At 43.9% G+C, this 17,987-nt stretch overlaps 1 protein-coding gene across 1 annotated transcript in view; it reads right to left on the minus strand.

Annotated features, from left to right (window-relative positions):
• Positions 1–10,927: 10,927 nt before the first annotated feature.
• The window catches only part of lingo3b (leucine rich repeat and Ig domain containing 3b), a 33,210-nt gene continuing 26,150 nt past the window's right edge, over positions 10,928–17,987 (minus strand). The window contains exons 4-6 of the mRNA XM_076098050.1: positions 13,620–14,229; positions 12,362–13,105; positions 10,928–12,170 (exon numbers count right to left, since the gene is read on the minus strand). Of these exons, the coding sequence (XP_075954165.1) occupies positions 11,601–12,170; positions 12,362–13,105; positions 13,620–14,174 (1,869 nt within the window). The 5' untranslated portion in view covers positions 14,175–14,229 and the 3' untranslated portion in view covers positions 10,928–11,600. The remainder of the gene's footprint in view (positions 12,171–12,361; positions 13,106–13,619; positions 14,230–17,987) is intronic.

Raw genomic sequence — 17,987 nt, forward strand, 5'->3', positions numbered from 1 at the left:
CATGAACCACATACCGTCTCTGCATCACTGCAGGTGCGCGTGTGCGTAATGCTCTCAGGCTGCGTGTTGCTCCTGGGGTGTAATTCCTCTGCAGTGGTTCGGCCTACTCCATGTCAGGGTAACAGTGCCACCTGCTGTCCATTGAATCCACATCTGAACATGTTCTGAGCATGTGTTAACAGCCCCATGTCTCTTACAGGCTGACAGCAACACACTTTAGCCTGCAGTGCAGATTTATATTAGGATAAAGATACCAAAAAACTCCATATAAGCAGACGTGTAGCCCTGCAAACACCAAACAAACGGACGAAACATGATTATACTCACAAACCCGTTGATACACATTTGAATGTTTGTTTCTTAAGAATGTCTCGTTGTACGGCTCCACGTCCATACACCGTGTAGTCACTTGAGAGGTTATTTTCAGGTTACCAAAGGAGAACAATCAAACAGGGTTGACACCCGTTTAAAAAGTGTCGTGCCCGAGTGTAGGGAGGGAGTGGGGGGGTGGGCTCTGCTCTGTTCTAGTGGCCAAACGCAGAGGTCAAATGTCACAATATAGGATCCTGAGTGCCAATGATGTTTGCCTCTTTATGATAATCAGAGAACAGGTGCAGTCCGCTCCGTCGCCATGCGCCCCGTCTGGCCTGCGTCATTACAACCGTCACACTGCGAGCACTACACGGGCACGTTCCATACCTCAGAAAAACATTGATGTGATCGACAAGAAACACAATGACTGTAAATAGTGTTTCATTTCATCTCTCTTTCTCTTTCTCTCTCTGTCTTATCTATTCTCTATTTATCTATACTCTCTTGCTACTCCCCCTGTTGTGTCTTTTTTTCATTTCTCCCTCCTTAACTACTGATGCGGGTAATAATAGTACCATAGACACATGGTTTCTCTTTCGTGACTATTGTGCTATGTTGTGCTAAAACTTTATGTAAAGAAGCACCTTGTCGACAAAATGTAAAAAACTTAAAGATGAAAAAAAGAAGAATCAACATGGACTGATCTTATACACAGACGAGGAAGGAATACCACAAATGACTAACTGTGCATATTTGTGAATACTTGTGTGAGTGAAGGCCCCTGATCCTTGATCTCTGAACTATCAGCCCTTTGAACTGGACAGTCACTGCATTCCTCTGGTAATGCTGTTTTTGGGTTACCGTGAGAACCGCCTCATTTCTCTGTGTCTTTTTAAATTTGTTTCATGTTTTTGGGTGGGCAAAGCCACTTGTTGTGTAGCATCTTCTAGCGGGAGATAATCATATTAGAGAGGAGACGCAGACGGGAGGAAGAAGGGTGCAGTGGGAGCATCAGAGGCCCATCATCGGAAACATTTAAGTGACATTCCTCCACACTTTGGGTTCTGGTCGTGCACTAAAACAGATTCCCTGTTGGAGGAGGTCTCACTTAAGACGTCTCATAGAGTCCAGAGGGGAAAAACTGTCGCGTTTCAGTGCAGATATTTGAAGCTCAGACCCAGAGAGTCAGTGATGGAAACAGTTGAATGTGTGTGTGTGGCTACCTCACAGAATAGAGTGGACTGTGACACAGCCATCAATACCAAAGATACTTCAAGCCTGCCGTGTTCACACTGGACCTGGGACGTGCGCACACATGCAAACACTATACACACATGCAGATGTGCTTCTTAGTGCACACACACACTTCCGCAGAGCAGTCGTGCTGCATGGCAAATACACAGAGGTGTTTGTTATGTGGGAAGAGTTGAGTGCCTTTTTCCTTCAACCAGGGGTTGGACTGCTCTGCACACACACACACACACACACACACACACACACACACACACACACACACACACACACACACACACACACAGTGTTTAGGGTGAAGGGGGGCACACACTGGGCGAAGGGGGAGCAACACAGGAGCGGGTCCTCATGACATGAAAACACACTTTTGTTTCTAATTTTTCCCACAAGGAAGGAAATATATTGGTTACCGCCACCGTTTTGTTTTTTTAATACGTTTTTACATGCTGGTGAGACGATGTCATCTCACAGAGTCCTCTCCACGATACACACATGCACACACACTCCCACCAGAGATATTTTTGTGTAATTTGTAACTCGAGTGTATGTGTGTGTGTGTGTCTCCGATTGTTTACAAAGTCCTCTAACCCCAGTCTCTCATTGGCTCGCATCTAAAACCTTAACCTTTGTATTAACCAACCGATGCTCAATCAGTACAGAAATGATGAGACCTAACAGCTCCAAAAGACACATGAAGCCCGCCAGTGACCCCCACCCATCCAAACCCTCTTTACTGGTCCCTCCGTCCAGGGTAGCATCACAACAAGGCAGGCATGTGTAGACAATTCATCTTGATATACCTCAAATCTTTATTGTAAAGGTTAATGTAGTGAAACAATAATGACAATGTTTAGCTATGGGAGTGGCATTAAAGTCACAGCAAAAATGATTGTTTGTTTTTAAAAGATTTGTTTGAAGGAGTGTGTGCAGTATAAGCCGTCTTATAGTTTGACATCTTTTTGAGTTGGTTAATTTATTGTTTGTAGGTTTGCACGTTTTCCTTTTTGGAGTTAGGAGAAACATTGAAAGGAGGAGTATGAATACTTGATCAGATAGGAAAGGACATAATATATATGATGATGTAGCAGAAGAGGACAAAGAAATCAGTGATGAATGATTATGAATATAAATGAAGGAATGGAGAAAATTGTTCAAGATCAACGTGAAAATGACACATAAAAGACGCACTAATTTCTGTTTTGCATCACTTTTTGGCTTATTTTGTGTTTGATTGTTTCTGAAGTGTGTAAAAGTAATTCCCATATTAAAAAAAGAGAACCAACCAAAGCACCTCTGTCATTATGGTTGGGATGAGCGATTCTTTTATGCATGGATACTATATATGTGTATATAAACTGCAGGATGAATGAAGAGGGGGAGAAACAGGGAAAAAAACAACTGAGCTTAGTTTCCAGGTACATTCTTTTTTTTTTTTAGCTCTGTGTCTTTTATGTGCTATTTATGTACTTGTTAAAAAAGAAGTGTGTATTTGTACGTGTATCAGCTTCATCGCTGTGCGTCTGTCCTCCTGTTGTAACCCTTCCCTTTGTGTGGAAATAGTCTCCACACCGTCTGTATCCGCCCTTTGTGGTCTCGTCACACAGGTGAGAGTGAGTTTCTCTGTTTTGTTCCTGTGTTTCCGCTCATCCGTATTTAATCTAAATTCGACCAGCCAGTGTGTTTGTCTGCTTTAGTAGAAACATAAACAAACAGACAGCTGAAATGCAGGTTTCCTTCAGTGCTTCAAAATGGCGTCATTTGCTTTTTCCTTCTGACAGAGCTCAGAGTTGTTGAAGACCCAGTGTCGATGTTCTCTCCCTCTTCCCTTACCAATCAATCAGAACCAAGTGTCTTTGTGATGGTAGAAGACAATCAATTTCAAATAGAGCAGAGACAAAAAAGAAGAAGAAGGAGAGAGAGAAAGAGAGTGATGGAGGAGGGCAGAGAAAATGACTGGACAGGAGAAATGGGAGGGGAGGAGGAAGGATGGCTCTCAGTGTGTGTGTGTGTGTGTGTGTGTGTGTGGTCACCTTTAACCTCTGCAGAGTGACCTTTACTGTGGGGGCTGAGGCACCCGGGACCCTCCCCCGGCCACGATGGAGGTGTAGGTGTAGGTGGTTGTGGGGGGGGGGGGGGGGGGGGGGGGGATCTGACTCGTTAAGTGGACGTGTAATCGAAGATGTTGATCAAATGCCTGCACACACACACGAGAGCCTTTCTTCTGATCTTCACCTCCCAGTAACACAGTCACGTTGGTCTGCCTCCAGCCTGTGGACTCAAGTAATAACTGGGACAAATAATGCACCAAGTGAAAACCAGTATGGTTAAATTGTGTGTTTTGACTAAAACAAATAAAGAAACAAGCGATTGGCTGACTTACTTCCTTTCTGTGTGATGGTTTCTGACTGTGGAGCTCTGTTGCCATCTGGTGGTGTTAAATCAAAATATGTGGACAATCAAGCCCAGGAAATGTACAGCATGAGGACCATGGCCAGGATTTTAGAAACACTGATGTACCTAACATCACGTCTGTGGATCAAAATCAATCCATATATATATATTTCTTTTGAATTAATTTAGATTTTTTTTACATTATATTTAGTCAGTTAACTTTTCAGTAAAATATAATAATTACTTCACAAGGCAATTTTTTTCCTGAGCTTTACATTTGATCGTGCTAATTTAGTCATAACGTATTAATATTACAGAAGAATACTTTGAGTTTTCATAACTGAAAGCTTGTTTCAAAGCCTTTTTCCACACAGCAAGGAGAGCTGTTCTGGTGAGGAAATACTACTAATCTCTGCATGTCTCAGCAGGAAAAGCACGGATGTAAAAATGAATTGAATGATGGTTGAATTCCATTCAGTTTGAGGATCCTGGTATTGTGCAATCACCGTCACGCTGTGACTTACCGGGACACCTGAACAGAACAGAGCTATGAGTAGTTTTATAGTCTTCTGTCCCAAAGCCATTACTGTATACTAATTGTCATACTGTTTTGGCAGTTAGTAAACAAAGATATCAGCATACTTTACCATTTTATACTGACAAGAAATTATACAATACACATGAGACGCTGGAAGTCAATCAAACTGCCACTTTGAAAAGCTACATCTCAAAGAGACATCAAGATGTTTTTCCTAAGATTTAATTCTTCCATTTTTGTTTTCCAAGATATTTTGGAGCTGTTTCACCACCACCTGCAGTTTATGTAAATGTTTTCCAGCTTTCAGCTTGTCCTCCATTTCCTTTGTGCTTTGCATTGAGAGAGAATACACCAAACAGCACAGTAACGAGAAGAGACACACAGGACACTTTTGACAGAGTCACATCATGCTTTTATGATGAAAGGAGTTCATTTACAAGACAGACAGTATATAAAACATATATTGAAATAAAAAAAGAACTAATATGTGTTTTATAGACAAGTACATTATTGTCTCATATTTCCCTTTGAGACCAAGCAGCCATGGGACTGAGCAAAACATGGGTGATCCCTGGAGAAAAGAAGCAGCAGTTAATTCCTATATTACTATAACTACACTATTTACAGTTCAACAGTCATTTTCCTCTGTCAGACATGGCAAAGAGGTCTACAGATTTGATGACATGGTATGGCTAATATATCTAATATGTACAGTTTCTGTTCTTTACACCCAAGGATCCACACATCGCGTTGCAAAATCTAAATGTTATAATTCTGGTACGGTCGGATGTTCTTGCGACCAGAGAGGAATTTGGTACTCACTGTGTAACAGCCTCTATTATGAGCCATCATATATGCTTTTAATGGTTGATCAGTCCACTCAATCTGTCAAGCTGAACAACTTGTCTTAATGCTAGCTCTGCATTACATTGGAGCGCTCAGCACCCATTCCTAGGTTTCAGGGGTCAGTAATGACCGTGTCAACAGGCTACAAATATGCATTAGCACAAAAACTAAGAGTGATCGAGGAAAAATGTTTAACGAGGTCGGCGCCAAGTTGAAAGAGAGACAGAGAGAAAAGACAGAGAGAGAGAGAGAGAGAAAGAGAGAGAGAGAGAGGAGAAAAATAAGTTAGCCAATTTGAGAACTTTACTAATAACTTACTATATTTTCTGTTAGAGGGCTCCAACAAATACAGAGCTAGATCATCGTGACAGCTTCCTCTGAAGAGTGGGAGAGGTAAGAGAGCGTTACATTGACTCAGACCTGGAAAAAAAAAAAAAGTCTAAATCTGGCACCATCTCGTTCTTAAAAGAGGAAAATCATCTTAAAAGGTAATGTGGAAACCTAGGAATGAGTGCCAACCAGGTCTGTTAGAGCTCTGCACGCCTCCTCCTACTTCAGAGGGATTCTGGGAGAGTGGCAAGGTTCAAGACAGATCAATGGAAGTATGCCATTAATTATCCAATACCCATACAGCATTGATCAGTCCCACCATCCTGCTTGGAATATCAATCGTTTTATCTCCAGCTAAACACATCCTCTGTGTGTGAGTAGATATGTGAAAAAGTACAATCATCCCAAGTAAACAAATGCTTCTTTTGTAAGATGCAGACTTCTTTTAAATATCTGTGAATGCACGTGCAGGTGATTACCAGATTAAAAACACTTTAATGGTCCCACCTGCTCTCGCAGTAAATCTGTTTCAACCAGTCCCATGGCCAGCAACAATGGCACCCATAGCTCTCCGTACAAGCGTAGCTGAGAGTTTGGGAAGACCAATCACTGTATACAAAAGGCATGCATAGATTAAACCTGCTAAAACCAAAAGAAAGAAAGGGATTGAAAGTGAGACTGATTACTGTTCAGCTCTCAGCCATAGAGAAAGAATGGTGCTGTGACATTTTATCATGTTTTGTGATTATTTGTTAGAAATTATTCGTCAGAAAGTATTTGTCTAATCTACAGACTGAGTCTCAGCAAACCAGGTCAGAACTGTTCCGATCAGATGGAGGCCTCTCCTCATAACTCCCTCACAGGTAGCTGAGAGCAAACATCGCTCCGGACACCCAAGAGCGGAGAGGAAGTCCCGCTGTGGCTGGAAGAAAAATCAGCGAAGCACTGACATATGAATCTAACAGTCAATGTGCTCTCTTTAGTGTTTCACTGTATGAGACCCAAGAGCTTGATTTATTTTCCCATCACAGACAATAACACTGGTACGTCAGCGTCATGGTCCCATTGTGTTGCTGTTACTCACATTGACCACCTGGGGTCAGTATTGCCATATAGAAAGTGGGGCAGTTGCAGTTGTCTGGTCAAGGTTAAGATGAAGCAGTTGTCAGCTCAAGGAGCTTTTAAACAATCCTTCAGCAATGCTCTGCGACATGCCCAATTAAACCTGCATGTCAGATAACAATGACAGCTTTGTATTACCATCTCTTTGTCCAATTGGAGGAAACTACCATATGTAATATTTCTATCTAACAGATATGTAAAAATGTTAAAATACCAGCGTGAATTCAGCCTCCAGCATTTGCATGGCACACTGTCATGAGAGGTCTGTTATGGAAATGAGATTAATAAGCCCAGTAATCACCCAATCAGTCGAGCTCACTTCTTCGTCATCCCATTACGGCTCCTCTCAGCTCTGATAATTCAACTCAGATATAATCCAATCGAAACAGCAGCTGTAGGATCTGGAGCAGGAGATGTGTCAGAAACAAGATGAAACCAAGGAAATGCATAAAGAAATGCAGCCTTGTTAGTCAAATAGTGAGAGAACAGCTAAGACTGGTCCTCTTATTGAGAAACAATAAAAAAAACTGAAAAAATTCAGGTTTAGCTCATAATTAAGCCATGACTATTGGTGTCTAAGGGTTCGTCTTATTGTGTCCGGGTCTTTGACGAGTTACCCAGTGGAAGGTATCCTAATAGGTTGCTGCTGATGTAACTGGGGCGTCTAGACTACAGTACATCAACCCGAGGCAAGGGCGAACCGGAGGAGGGAGGAGGGGATCGCTCAGCCTACTTTCTCAAGTGTTACAGCGGAGGAAATGAATCAAGCTCCAGCTCCACCGGTATCTGCAGCACAGAGAATCTGTCAGGCGGACTGAGGCAATGGTGTGTGTACTGGCACATTTGTTTGGCAAAGTGTCTATCAATTCAAATGTTTCATGTATTTCTAAAGTCTTTGACAATGGATATCTGGCAGAAGATTAAAGAGGTGGGGGGGGGGGGGGGGGGGGGGGGGAAGATATATGTTTTAAAAGCTTCCTCTAGCTTTCAAGGCCTTTGAATAAATCCAAACCCTGAACAACTTGAAGATGTCTGTTTTCAGTGAATGAGCTGCTTCCTTGACAAAATGACTCAGTGAACCATAGTAGGCAGAAAGTGAGTGTAGGCTCATAGTCACAGTATTAAAACAATCCAACCCCATTTTCTACATTTGTAAGTTAAAGTGTGACAATATATCATCAGAGAAAACACATACAGCACAGTCTGTGGGTTTTCATATCCAGAGAAAGATCCCAGAGCGGCGCTGTGCAGAGCGGGAAAGTTCCAGAAGTGCTTTTTTTTCCAGGAATGAGTAGGGCGTGAAATGGGAATCAATGTCTGGTTTTTTTCTTCTTTTTTTTTTTTTAGGGAACCTGGGTCACCCCTTTCATCTTTTGTCTCCACTGATACGATCAATGCTCCGTGTTCGATGGCATCACAGGGAGCAACAAATCATAACACGACAACACGGACTCACCGACCACACGGAACACGTGTCTACTACCGCACAACCATAATCCAGCCTAATACTGTGAACAGGGACAACGAGGGTTGGAAATGTTAAGAAGACAGGGAAAGGGAAGAGGGGAGGAGGAAGGGGGAGAGAGGGGGAGGAGAAGGAGAAGATAATAATAAAACAAAACACGCCCTCATCTACGCTTACAGTTGTGATTGATGTTTGCACAATAACGCCATCTACAATCACTAGACATTCTCACTGTCTTCTAAACCTAGTTTTCACCGAGGAATACCAGGGAATGGAAACACAAAGGGGGTCGGCGCAGGGAGAGGAGACGTCCGTGAAGGCGACGTCCTGTTCTCAACACAGAAATGGCCACTGACATTGTTAATGAGCGGTGTTGGAAAACCAGGCCAATTTGTTCATCTATTCTCATTCGGCCTCATGAATCTTTAACAGCTGTTGAGTTATTCATCCTGACACAGAAGCCGTGGTTTCATCATCCCTCACAAGGGACAAAAATGGAGTTTGCAGGATTTATTTGGCAAAAGTTTTAAGAGTTTGAGGTTCTATCATACCTGGGAAAATTATTTCCCAAAACCCTAAGCTTGCAGTGTTATATGTGCTTTAGATGGTGGTTGCCAACTCTTTACAGTACGACCCTTAAAAATGAAGCAATGCTCCTCATGACATATTGCACACGTCAATGAGTTTAATGAGTTTGTGAGTCCTTCATAGGTTCCTATTAACGACCAACTGGTTTCAAGATGCAAACATATTTTAAACTTAACTGCCGGTGCTCTGTATGCCGTATGATTTTGTTAGAATTACGCATAGAGTGCAGCTGTCTTCTCACACACACACACGACCACTCCAGACAATTGCAAAAGAAGACAATTGCTATGCCACCATGCAACTCCCATCCTGCAAACCAGCCTCTGATTAGAACCACACAGACAGAAACTAAAGTGTTATACACATAGCGGGAAGGTGGTATATATAGATATCAACATTTAAAAGGATTTATAAAGCTGGTGCATGGACTCCAGAAGGTAAAACTAAAAATATTAAATATATAATAACTTTGTGTAGCAGACCTATGTTTTCTTCTTTCTTATTCTGACAACCATCTGGTGACAACTCCAATTTAATTTGTGACACTATGTTAGCCACCACTGCTTTAGATGATGTCTTGTTTCTTTAGTCCTGGTTCCAGTGGATATGCACGCCGAGATGCGAACAGGCACAAGGTCTAGTGTGTGGGAACAATATTAGGTGTTGAGAACAGAACAGTCCCACACGGAGGACGGTGAACTTTAAAAACGGTAAACTGTTAAAAGGTCACGGAGAACAACAACTGAGGAAATTAAAATAGAGGACAAACAAGAAGCAACAGAACACTTCAAAGAAAGTTTTTTTTCTTTTCTTTTTTTTTTTTAAACCACAGTACTACTCTCCACTATACGATCCACATGGCGTGGGTAGGGTTAACACGTACTTCATTTACATTTTGAATCCTCGGTCTCCAGCCAGGGACCCCTCCCGAAGGAGGACCCAGTGGGGGTGTGTAGGGGGGGTGGGGGTGAGGAGGGGGGATGCACTGGGCTAGGGGGGCAGAGACATTCGCACACCGACCGTCTCAGAGACAGAGAGAGAGCAGCGTCATACTTTGCTGTGGCGCTTCATCAACTTGTATGTCCATTGACGTGTAACTGTGATTGTTGTTCCTATAAATCAACGTAACCTTGATGAGGTTTTACCACTTCTGTGTGTGTGTGTGTGTGTTATGGGGTGCAACTCTATGCAAGCCCAGTGACAGCAGATGGTCTTGTGATCATCCCACCAGCTTGTAAGATGGCAGTAGCAATAATTATTATCATATAACTGAATCATGCACACGGCTCGCTCTACAAAAACAACCTACACATACTATGGCTTTGTTTCTTCACTCAAACATTTACAGTTCTCTCTTGGAGAATGAATTTTGGCTTTATGGCTCTACGTACAGTATTGCTGGAATGTAATATTTTAACAGAGCATGTGTGTGTTGGCTACACTCACTCTGTAGGCTAGTTATTTCACTTCTCCTGAGAAAAGGTGCTATGCATATGTTGCTATGTGTGTTTCCTAGAATGACAGTGTGTGTCTACTTGAAGACCCCCGACAGTGGTACTGTGTGTCCTCTCTCTGCCTCTGAGTGTTACCCAACACTCCGGGCTGCTCCCCCCTGGCAGCGCTGGGAAGGTCAGGCGTCCACCGACACAGCAGAGGGCAGGGACAGCGGTGGAGGCCGGCAGGTTGAGCCTCTCTTGTTGATGAAAGAGCATCGATGAGGCTTGTGATGTAGGTACCCAGCGACCTTCCTGCGGCCACCAGCCTGGTCCCCATTGCTCTCTAATGTGTTGGTTGCTATAGTTGCAGTGGCTGCCCGTGTCCGGTGGGCTTGACTTCCTAACCAAACCCTCCGGGCCGCGGGCAGCCACGGCAGCTCTCGGCCAGTGCGCTCGTCCCAAACTCACACAGCTAATGTTGTCGCAAAATCTCACAAAGAAGAAGAGGCCGAATCTTTTGTCTATTTGTCATTTATGGGAATGGTCCAAATCCAGCGCTTCTTATCAGATATGATCATCAGATTGTATTTTACAGCCTTTAAGCTTGACATAAGATAATGCTAATGAAGAACCCTTCTCACTGTTCAGCCGTGGTCAGAATAGATAAACGAGGCTCTTGTATGTTCTATAGAAAAACATATTCAAAAATGTCTTTCAAAACAATTTGTTTTATTCGGTGTCATGAACTCACAACTTAACTCTCATCTGCATTTCTACATGCACGATTCTTAACAGGGCAGACTTTAGAAGAGCAAAGCCACAAATTATATAAATGGATGGTAGCCAGGTCTCCCTGCAGCTCATTTCTCTTAAAATCCCTGACTGTACAGAATACAGTTAAGTATTTAAATTCATTATCTCATTAATGTAACAGAGAAACAGGGCTACCGGTATCCCACAGCACAGTAATCATGCCAATTTCCAAAACTTATCTCCTATAATTCTTAACTCTATTATTCTTGTCAAGAACGGACGACAAGTTAGCTCCTTTAAATCTATCAATACTGTAGTTCTTAACAGTATCAATTAAACATGTTTTTTTTTACCACAAGCTGAATAAAACCACTGAAAGGCAGAGAGATCTGGATGCAAATTGTGTCATTTGATGTGGGCACTCAATTTTGAATAGAGCCAATAGACAGGAACTTATATTGTGCTTTAACACTTCTTTGCGAGTCAGTGGCTGTGTGTGTTTGCGTGTGTCAAACACGTTTTTGGGACGTGCTCATGCCTCCCCCGAGGGACCCCTGGCTGCGTTGTTTCATATCATCTTCATGTTGAACTTCCTGGTCCCTCCTGTGGTGCTGCCGGTGACGGGTTCAGATTTCCGGAAGGAGTACTCCACTGTGAAGTTGTTCTTGCGTTGGCCGCGTCCCCGGCTCCACACGAACAACAGCAGGAAACAGAAGAGGACCACCCCCAGGAAGGTGATGCAACCCATTGCCGTGGAGACCAAGATGGTGGTCAGGTCCAAGGTGAACTTGAGGAAAACGCGCGTGTTGTTCAGATTTGTGTCGTTGAAGAACTCGCCGCTGTACAGCGAGCGGTTGAGAAAGAAGGCTGAGGCGGCATCTAGTGGCAGGCCACGCACTGTGAGTGTAGCAAAGTAGGTGTCATTGCCTCCGGCGTTACTGGCGATGCAGATGTATGTTCCGCTGTCAGTAAGCTGGGCGTAGCGGATCTCCAGGGTGCCACTAGGGAGGACAGTAATGCGCCCGGAACTTTTAGCTGTGATCCGTCTGCGCTGTGGGGAAATCCAGATAATAGCAGGTGCAGGTTCTCCTTCAGCTCGACACAGAAAGCTCACAGGTTGGCCCTCACGAGCGACCACCTGTGAAAGGTGGAGGAAAGGAGCGCATAAACCAATTATTTCAGGAGAATATGTGCACAACAAAATCTGGCAGATCACAGAAAATACTTTTTGTGCTTGTAGAAGCAATTAGAGTGACCTCAATGATAAAACAATAAGCATTTATCAAAGTTTAGCTAAATATTAAAGCTAAATGCAGTCATCTTCATTACCTGCTGCAGCTTACGGTTGCGTATCTTAGGTTTCTGGCATGTAAAGTGATCGAAGAGTGCAGAATCGGTGAAGGTGCTGAGGCTGACCCCTTGCACCTCCACCGGCCCCGCACACACCGGCACTCTGCCGTCAAAGTTGAGGGTCTTGCGTCTCTGCAGGATCCACAACAGACGGCAGTCACACATCAGGGGGTTCCCATCCACTCTGAGGGTCTCCATACTGTTGACAGAGTGGAAGGAGCCCTCTTCAAGAGTCTGCAGGTAGTTGGAGGAGAAGTTGAGGACCCGGATCTGTCGAAGGCCCCCGAGGGCATGGAGCTCCACTGTCATCAACCCTGTGCTTACCATGATGAGCTCCTTCAGCCTCAGCAGGTCCTTGAAGGCCCAGGGCTCTAGTGTGGTGATGGGATTGTAGGACAGGTTGAGGTGGGTGAGGTGCACCAGGTTTTTGAAGGAAGCGGAGGGGACAGAGGTGATGTTGGTGTTGGTGATGGAGAGCCAGTGGAGGTCCAGGCCCTGGAAACAAAGAGGGGAGATGTACTCCAGGTACGGCCAGTGATCGATTTCCAGACCCCGCATGTTAGAGAGCTTGCGGAAGTTCTGGTCCTCCAGGGCAATGATGCTGAGGTGACGGAGGCGAAGGGTGACCAGGCTGCGCAGGTACGACAGGGTCTGGCCGGAGATGGATGTCAGGTTGCAGCGCTCTATTGTGAGATCTTCCAGCCCCAGCAGCCCTGTGAATGCCTGGAAATCAGGAAGATAAAGGGGTTAGAAACCTAAAATAAAATATATTTACTTAATTGACATGTATGCATGATGGCCAGCAGAGAATGTTCAATTTTGCTGTTGAACAAACAGTGGAAAGACAGTATGTTCACAAAAACTGAAAAGTCCATTATAATATGACCAAATACATGTGTTGCATGTATATTTTGCTTCTAATAAGAAATTCTAGGAGTTTGTGGCGCTGTGAGTATTGCGAAAGATGCCGACAAACACTTTTCCTTTGTTAAAGAAATAGTTTAACATTTAAATGTGATATGAGAGTTGAATCGATCCTCATCTAACTCTCTTCAAGAAAGTCAACATGCCCATTCCTCCAAATGTTGAACTACATATTACTGTTTATTTGGAACCACAGAGTATATTCCACTACGATCTCATTTTCTGGGATTTGTTAAAATAAATTGATTGTTCGTCCATCCACTTCTTCATCAGTAACACAGTGATGATACAGACAAAATGCTGGACAGCCTACCTTGTGGGAGATATAAACCAGGTCGTTGTCTCCCACCTCCAAATATTTCAGACCCCTCAGATCCTGGAAGGTGTAGTCCAATAAAATCACCATCTTGTTCTCGCTCAGGTCTAGGCTGGTCAGATTGCCCAGCTTGGCGAAAGCCCCCATGGGCACTAACTTCAGCTGGTTTCCCCTTAACTTCAGCACTTTAAGACTCTGGAGGGTGGCGAAGGCATTGGGCTCCAGCGTGGCGATGAGGTTCTCACTGAGGTCTACTTCCTCCAGCCGCGGGTACGGTGCCAGGTCACCTGCTTGCACCCAGCGGAGCCGGTTCTTGCTGAGGTCCAGAAGTTTCGTCTCCGTGGGGATGCCCTCTGGGATGTTGGTGAGCCGCCGCCGCTGGCACGACACCGACCTCAGCTGAGCCGAGCACTCGCACCGTGGCGGACAGGCCTGGCTATTTCCTGGCAGCGTCAAGGTTATTATGGCAACCAAAGAAGCAACCAGGAACCACGGCCGCACCCTTGGCCATGGCACTAAGGCACGCCCACCAGGGCCAGGAATGCCAGTCATGGCCCTGGTCCTCCAACTCCTCGCCTGTTGAAGGCAGGGTCAGCGCACCATACACCTGCAAGATGAGACAGAGGGACGGAATTAACAGGAGAGAAGCAAAGAGAGAGAGAGTGGAGAAACCGGAAACATGAGATTAATGAATGATAGAAAGAGGATGTGGAGATGATCATCTCCCAGGCTCATAAAAATGACATTAACACGGCTGTGAATTATCTACGTGTAGTTAAAGTAATATTGCATTGAAAGCTGTGGAGACATATCATTGACACGGCATGAAAATATAACTGACGAGACCACATGACAGGAACACGGCTCCATGCGAGATATTTAAGATAATTTGTCTTATTTATGGTTTGAGTTGGAGAACTGAGACACCGGGAGCCATGTGAGCGAGCTTCCTGCTTCAGTACGTTGCACCTCCTCAGCTCCTCTTTGCAGCACTGAGACCGTCTGCTCCATTTTGACAAACACAATTAATTTATCATCAGCGCGCATAAACACAGACTGAGCTGCTCATCATTCACATTATGCCTGGAAGCCAATGCACGCTATGAAATGTGAAGAGCAATATAGGCGTTTGAATCATTGTGTACTCAAGTCACATAATGTGTTTGATCAGGTATGTGCTGATGCATGCGTGCGTAGGACGTGGCATTTTGCTGGGTATGAATTAAAAATCACTTTGGTTCTCCTTGCGCGGCGATGAGATGAATCACTCGTGCTTCAACATTCCTTCAGGCAACCTGTCATCTCTCCCACACAATGTTTTCAACTCGGAGACAGTCAAAGAGCACCTGGCATTAGATCTGGAACACAACACAGTGCCCATCTAGTTAGCAGTAAGTGGAGATACTTTTACACTTGAGAAAAACTTGTGTGTGGAAAGAGTAACATTTTTTGCTATCATCCTCACCAGAAACCCCAGATGTTAAACACTTTACTCTTTGCTTGTTTCTTTTACAGATGAAGTGAAAAAAGCGAGAATACATCATCATCGCAAGGGAGTATGATGTTAAAATGCCCTCTGATGCTGGCAGTAGAAGAAGAAAGAGTCAAACAGATTAATAATATATGGGTTGGTGTTTAGAGGGCGAGTCGAACAGTTCAAGGAGTAAGTTGCCAGTCTCTCCTTGCTGGGCTTTGCCTCAAGTCTCTTTTGTAGTAAGTTGGATTTTGAAAACAGCCTCTTGAACGCCGAATCATGTCTGACTGTTTCAACGTGTTGGCATCAATTGGATCAAATATGAAATGGGATTAAAGCTAAATTTAAATGTTGGCAGGCGTAAATTCCTTGCACACATGCACAAAACTCATATTTTCCACACATGATCACACACATACAAACTCGCAGTAAAACCCCAGAGAAAGTGTGTCTCATCTACTGAGCCTCAGGGTGGATAGTCCCACAATTCTTTTGACAGATCTGAAAAACACTTTGTTTACAGATCCCATATCTGAAGGATCTGGTTGTAAATCTGGCGCAATTTTCCATTTGCTGAGACAAAACTCAGGCAGAGGGGGGCTGACCCAGTTCTCAGTCTCGCACTATCAACCAGCAACAACTCCCCATGACCACAACAACAGAGCAGCAAACCTCAGCGTCTCCGTGGAGCAAAGCCCAGGAGAGTAACAGAGATCTGAAAAACAAACACGAGTATACAGGTGTTCCCAAATAACGAGCTATTTATAAGACAAAAATCGAACAAAATTAGCATCTGCATCCCAGCACCAGCTAGATAATGACATGATAATATTTCCTCACCTCTTACTTCCCTACTCGTGGTCCCCAAAGGGGACTTTGATGATAACCTGACCTTTCCTCTAGTGCCAGAATGAGATTTAAATTTGAGCTTCTTATTGAGATAAACAGAGTGAAATATCTCAGCAACTGTCAGATGCATTGCTATGACATATGGCACAGACATTCATGGTCCCCTGAGGATGTTTTGTAAAAACTTTTAACCCCTGAACTTCACCTTGCGCTATCTTCAGGTCAACATTCTTCAGGTGTATATTGTTAATTTGCAAATGTCACCATGCTAATATGCTGACAAATAATATGCTGTTTTCAAAATGGAATACTCAATCTGTATGTACACTAAATGAATTAAATGCTTTTACCAGCAGACTGTTCACACTGAAGTTAACTCAAGCAATATGTCTTCTCTGCATCACATGACCACATGTATTGACCATGCTGTTACCGCTATGAGCTGCCATAGACTGAAAATTATTTGAAGGCATTTTTGTGTTTAATATATTTTCTACAGTACATCATATACGTGAGCTTTTCCTCTTAACTGTACCTTAACTTCATCCACCATAGTTTGTAAGAAAGCTAATTACTTTGTCTGCCTTACAGTCCACCATTGGGCAGTCTGAATTAATGCAATCATTTGTGGGTGCTTAAGTATGTCTGGTAAACTCTGGTCTCTTTCTCAGAAAGTCTTGCTAATCTAGAAGGCCTTGCTTAGACTACCAGCTCAAATCCGTATTTTGGCATATCCAGATTCATATTAGAAAGTCTGGACCGCTAAAAAACACACATGAAATGCAATTTTTGCAAATCAGATTTCTAGAGATGCGTCTCAGTCTCTATGCTCTGGCTGCTCAAATTAGATTACACTGTGCAGAGCAGAGTCCATGCTGTTTACTGGCACTTTCACTTTTACTTCCTGCTGCTTCCCCATCACAATGTTTACCTCTTCTGTCACTGAGTTTGTCTGGTGTGACGGCGGAGTTCTGCACCATGGCAGTGCCATCGTTTCCTCGAGCGAATGCTTCTTCGCTGGAAAACCGCGTCAGCAGCATTGCTGCGTAGCTAGTGACGCCTATACTGATCACTTGCAAATAACAGTGCTGACTGTCTTAAAGATTTGATTTGAGAAACAAATCAGATTTGCCTGGAGTCTGAACTTTGTCGTATACATCAAAGCATTTCGCGTATACACAAAGTTTGCATATTTTGCGGATCCTTAGTTTTATGTCATGTGTTAGTATGTTAGTATGCGTGTGTCTTATATTCTGAGTGAATATAGTGTCTGTGTCAGTGAACATCTGCCCAGCTCTTAGGCCATGTGATGGATGCAGCCTGTCCCCCCCGTGAGAGTCATCCTACGGATCAGTGGCAGTTGCAGCATGAATCAGTGAGCCGACACCGTGGAGGCAGACAAGGTCCTCAATGCTGGACTCAAGGACAGGCAGGAATCTTTAAAACACAGACACACACACACACTCCATTAAACCCATGGACCCGGAGGAGTCCAGTGTGCAGACGAATAAATACACACCTTTACTCTCACTCCCATGGCAAACACTGAGGGTGTAGCTGTTATAGTATTGTAGCAGCAGGTGGTTTCATCAGCAGCTTGTCTCTCTATTCTGCTTCAACAGAGCTCAGGGTAAGTCTTGCAGCTTGTTCCCGCATCTGGGCAGCCAAGACACACAAAATCACACTAAGAGGCCCCAAATCGACACCACAAACTGTAAATTAACATTTGCCAGATGTTGAGGCAACAGCAGTGGCAAATCCAACAACCATCCCGACAGATTCTGCAGCAGGCCAGCTGTCCAGGCAGAGAGATGGAGAAGAATGGGAGGAAAATCTGCCTGGGAGCTAAAAATAATACATTTTTAGATAGCTGACCTGATGAACAGATGTTTGGGAACAACATCCCCGTCCAATCGCACATGCATCAGCCTGCTCTGACCATGGCCAGATGTCTCAAACACCGGTTGTTTCACCTGATTTACACAGACAGGATAGCCCGATTAAAAACACCATGTTGCCAAGAAAAAACCCTTCAAAAAATG

This window comes from Anarhichas minor, unplaced genomic scaffold, assembly GCF_050575085.1.
Source record: "Anarhichas minor isolate MPS153535 unplaced genomic scaffold, ASM5057508v1 ptg000024l, whole genome shotgun sequence".
Taxonomy (NCBI): Eukaryota; Metazoa; Chordata; class Actinopteri; order Perciformes; family Anarhichadidae; genus Anarhichas; species Anarhichas minor.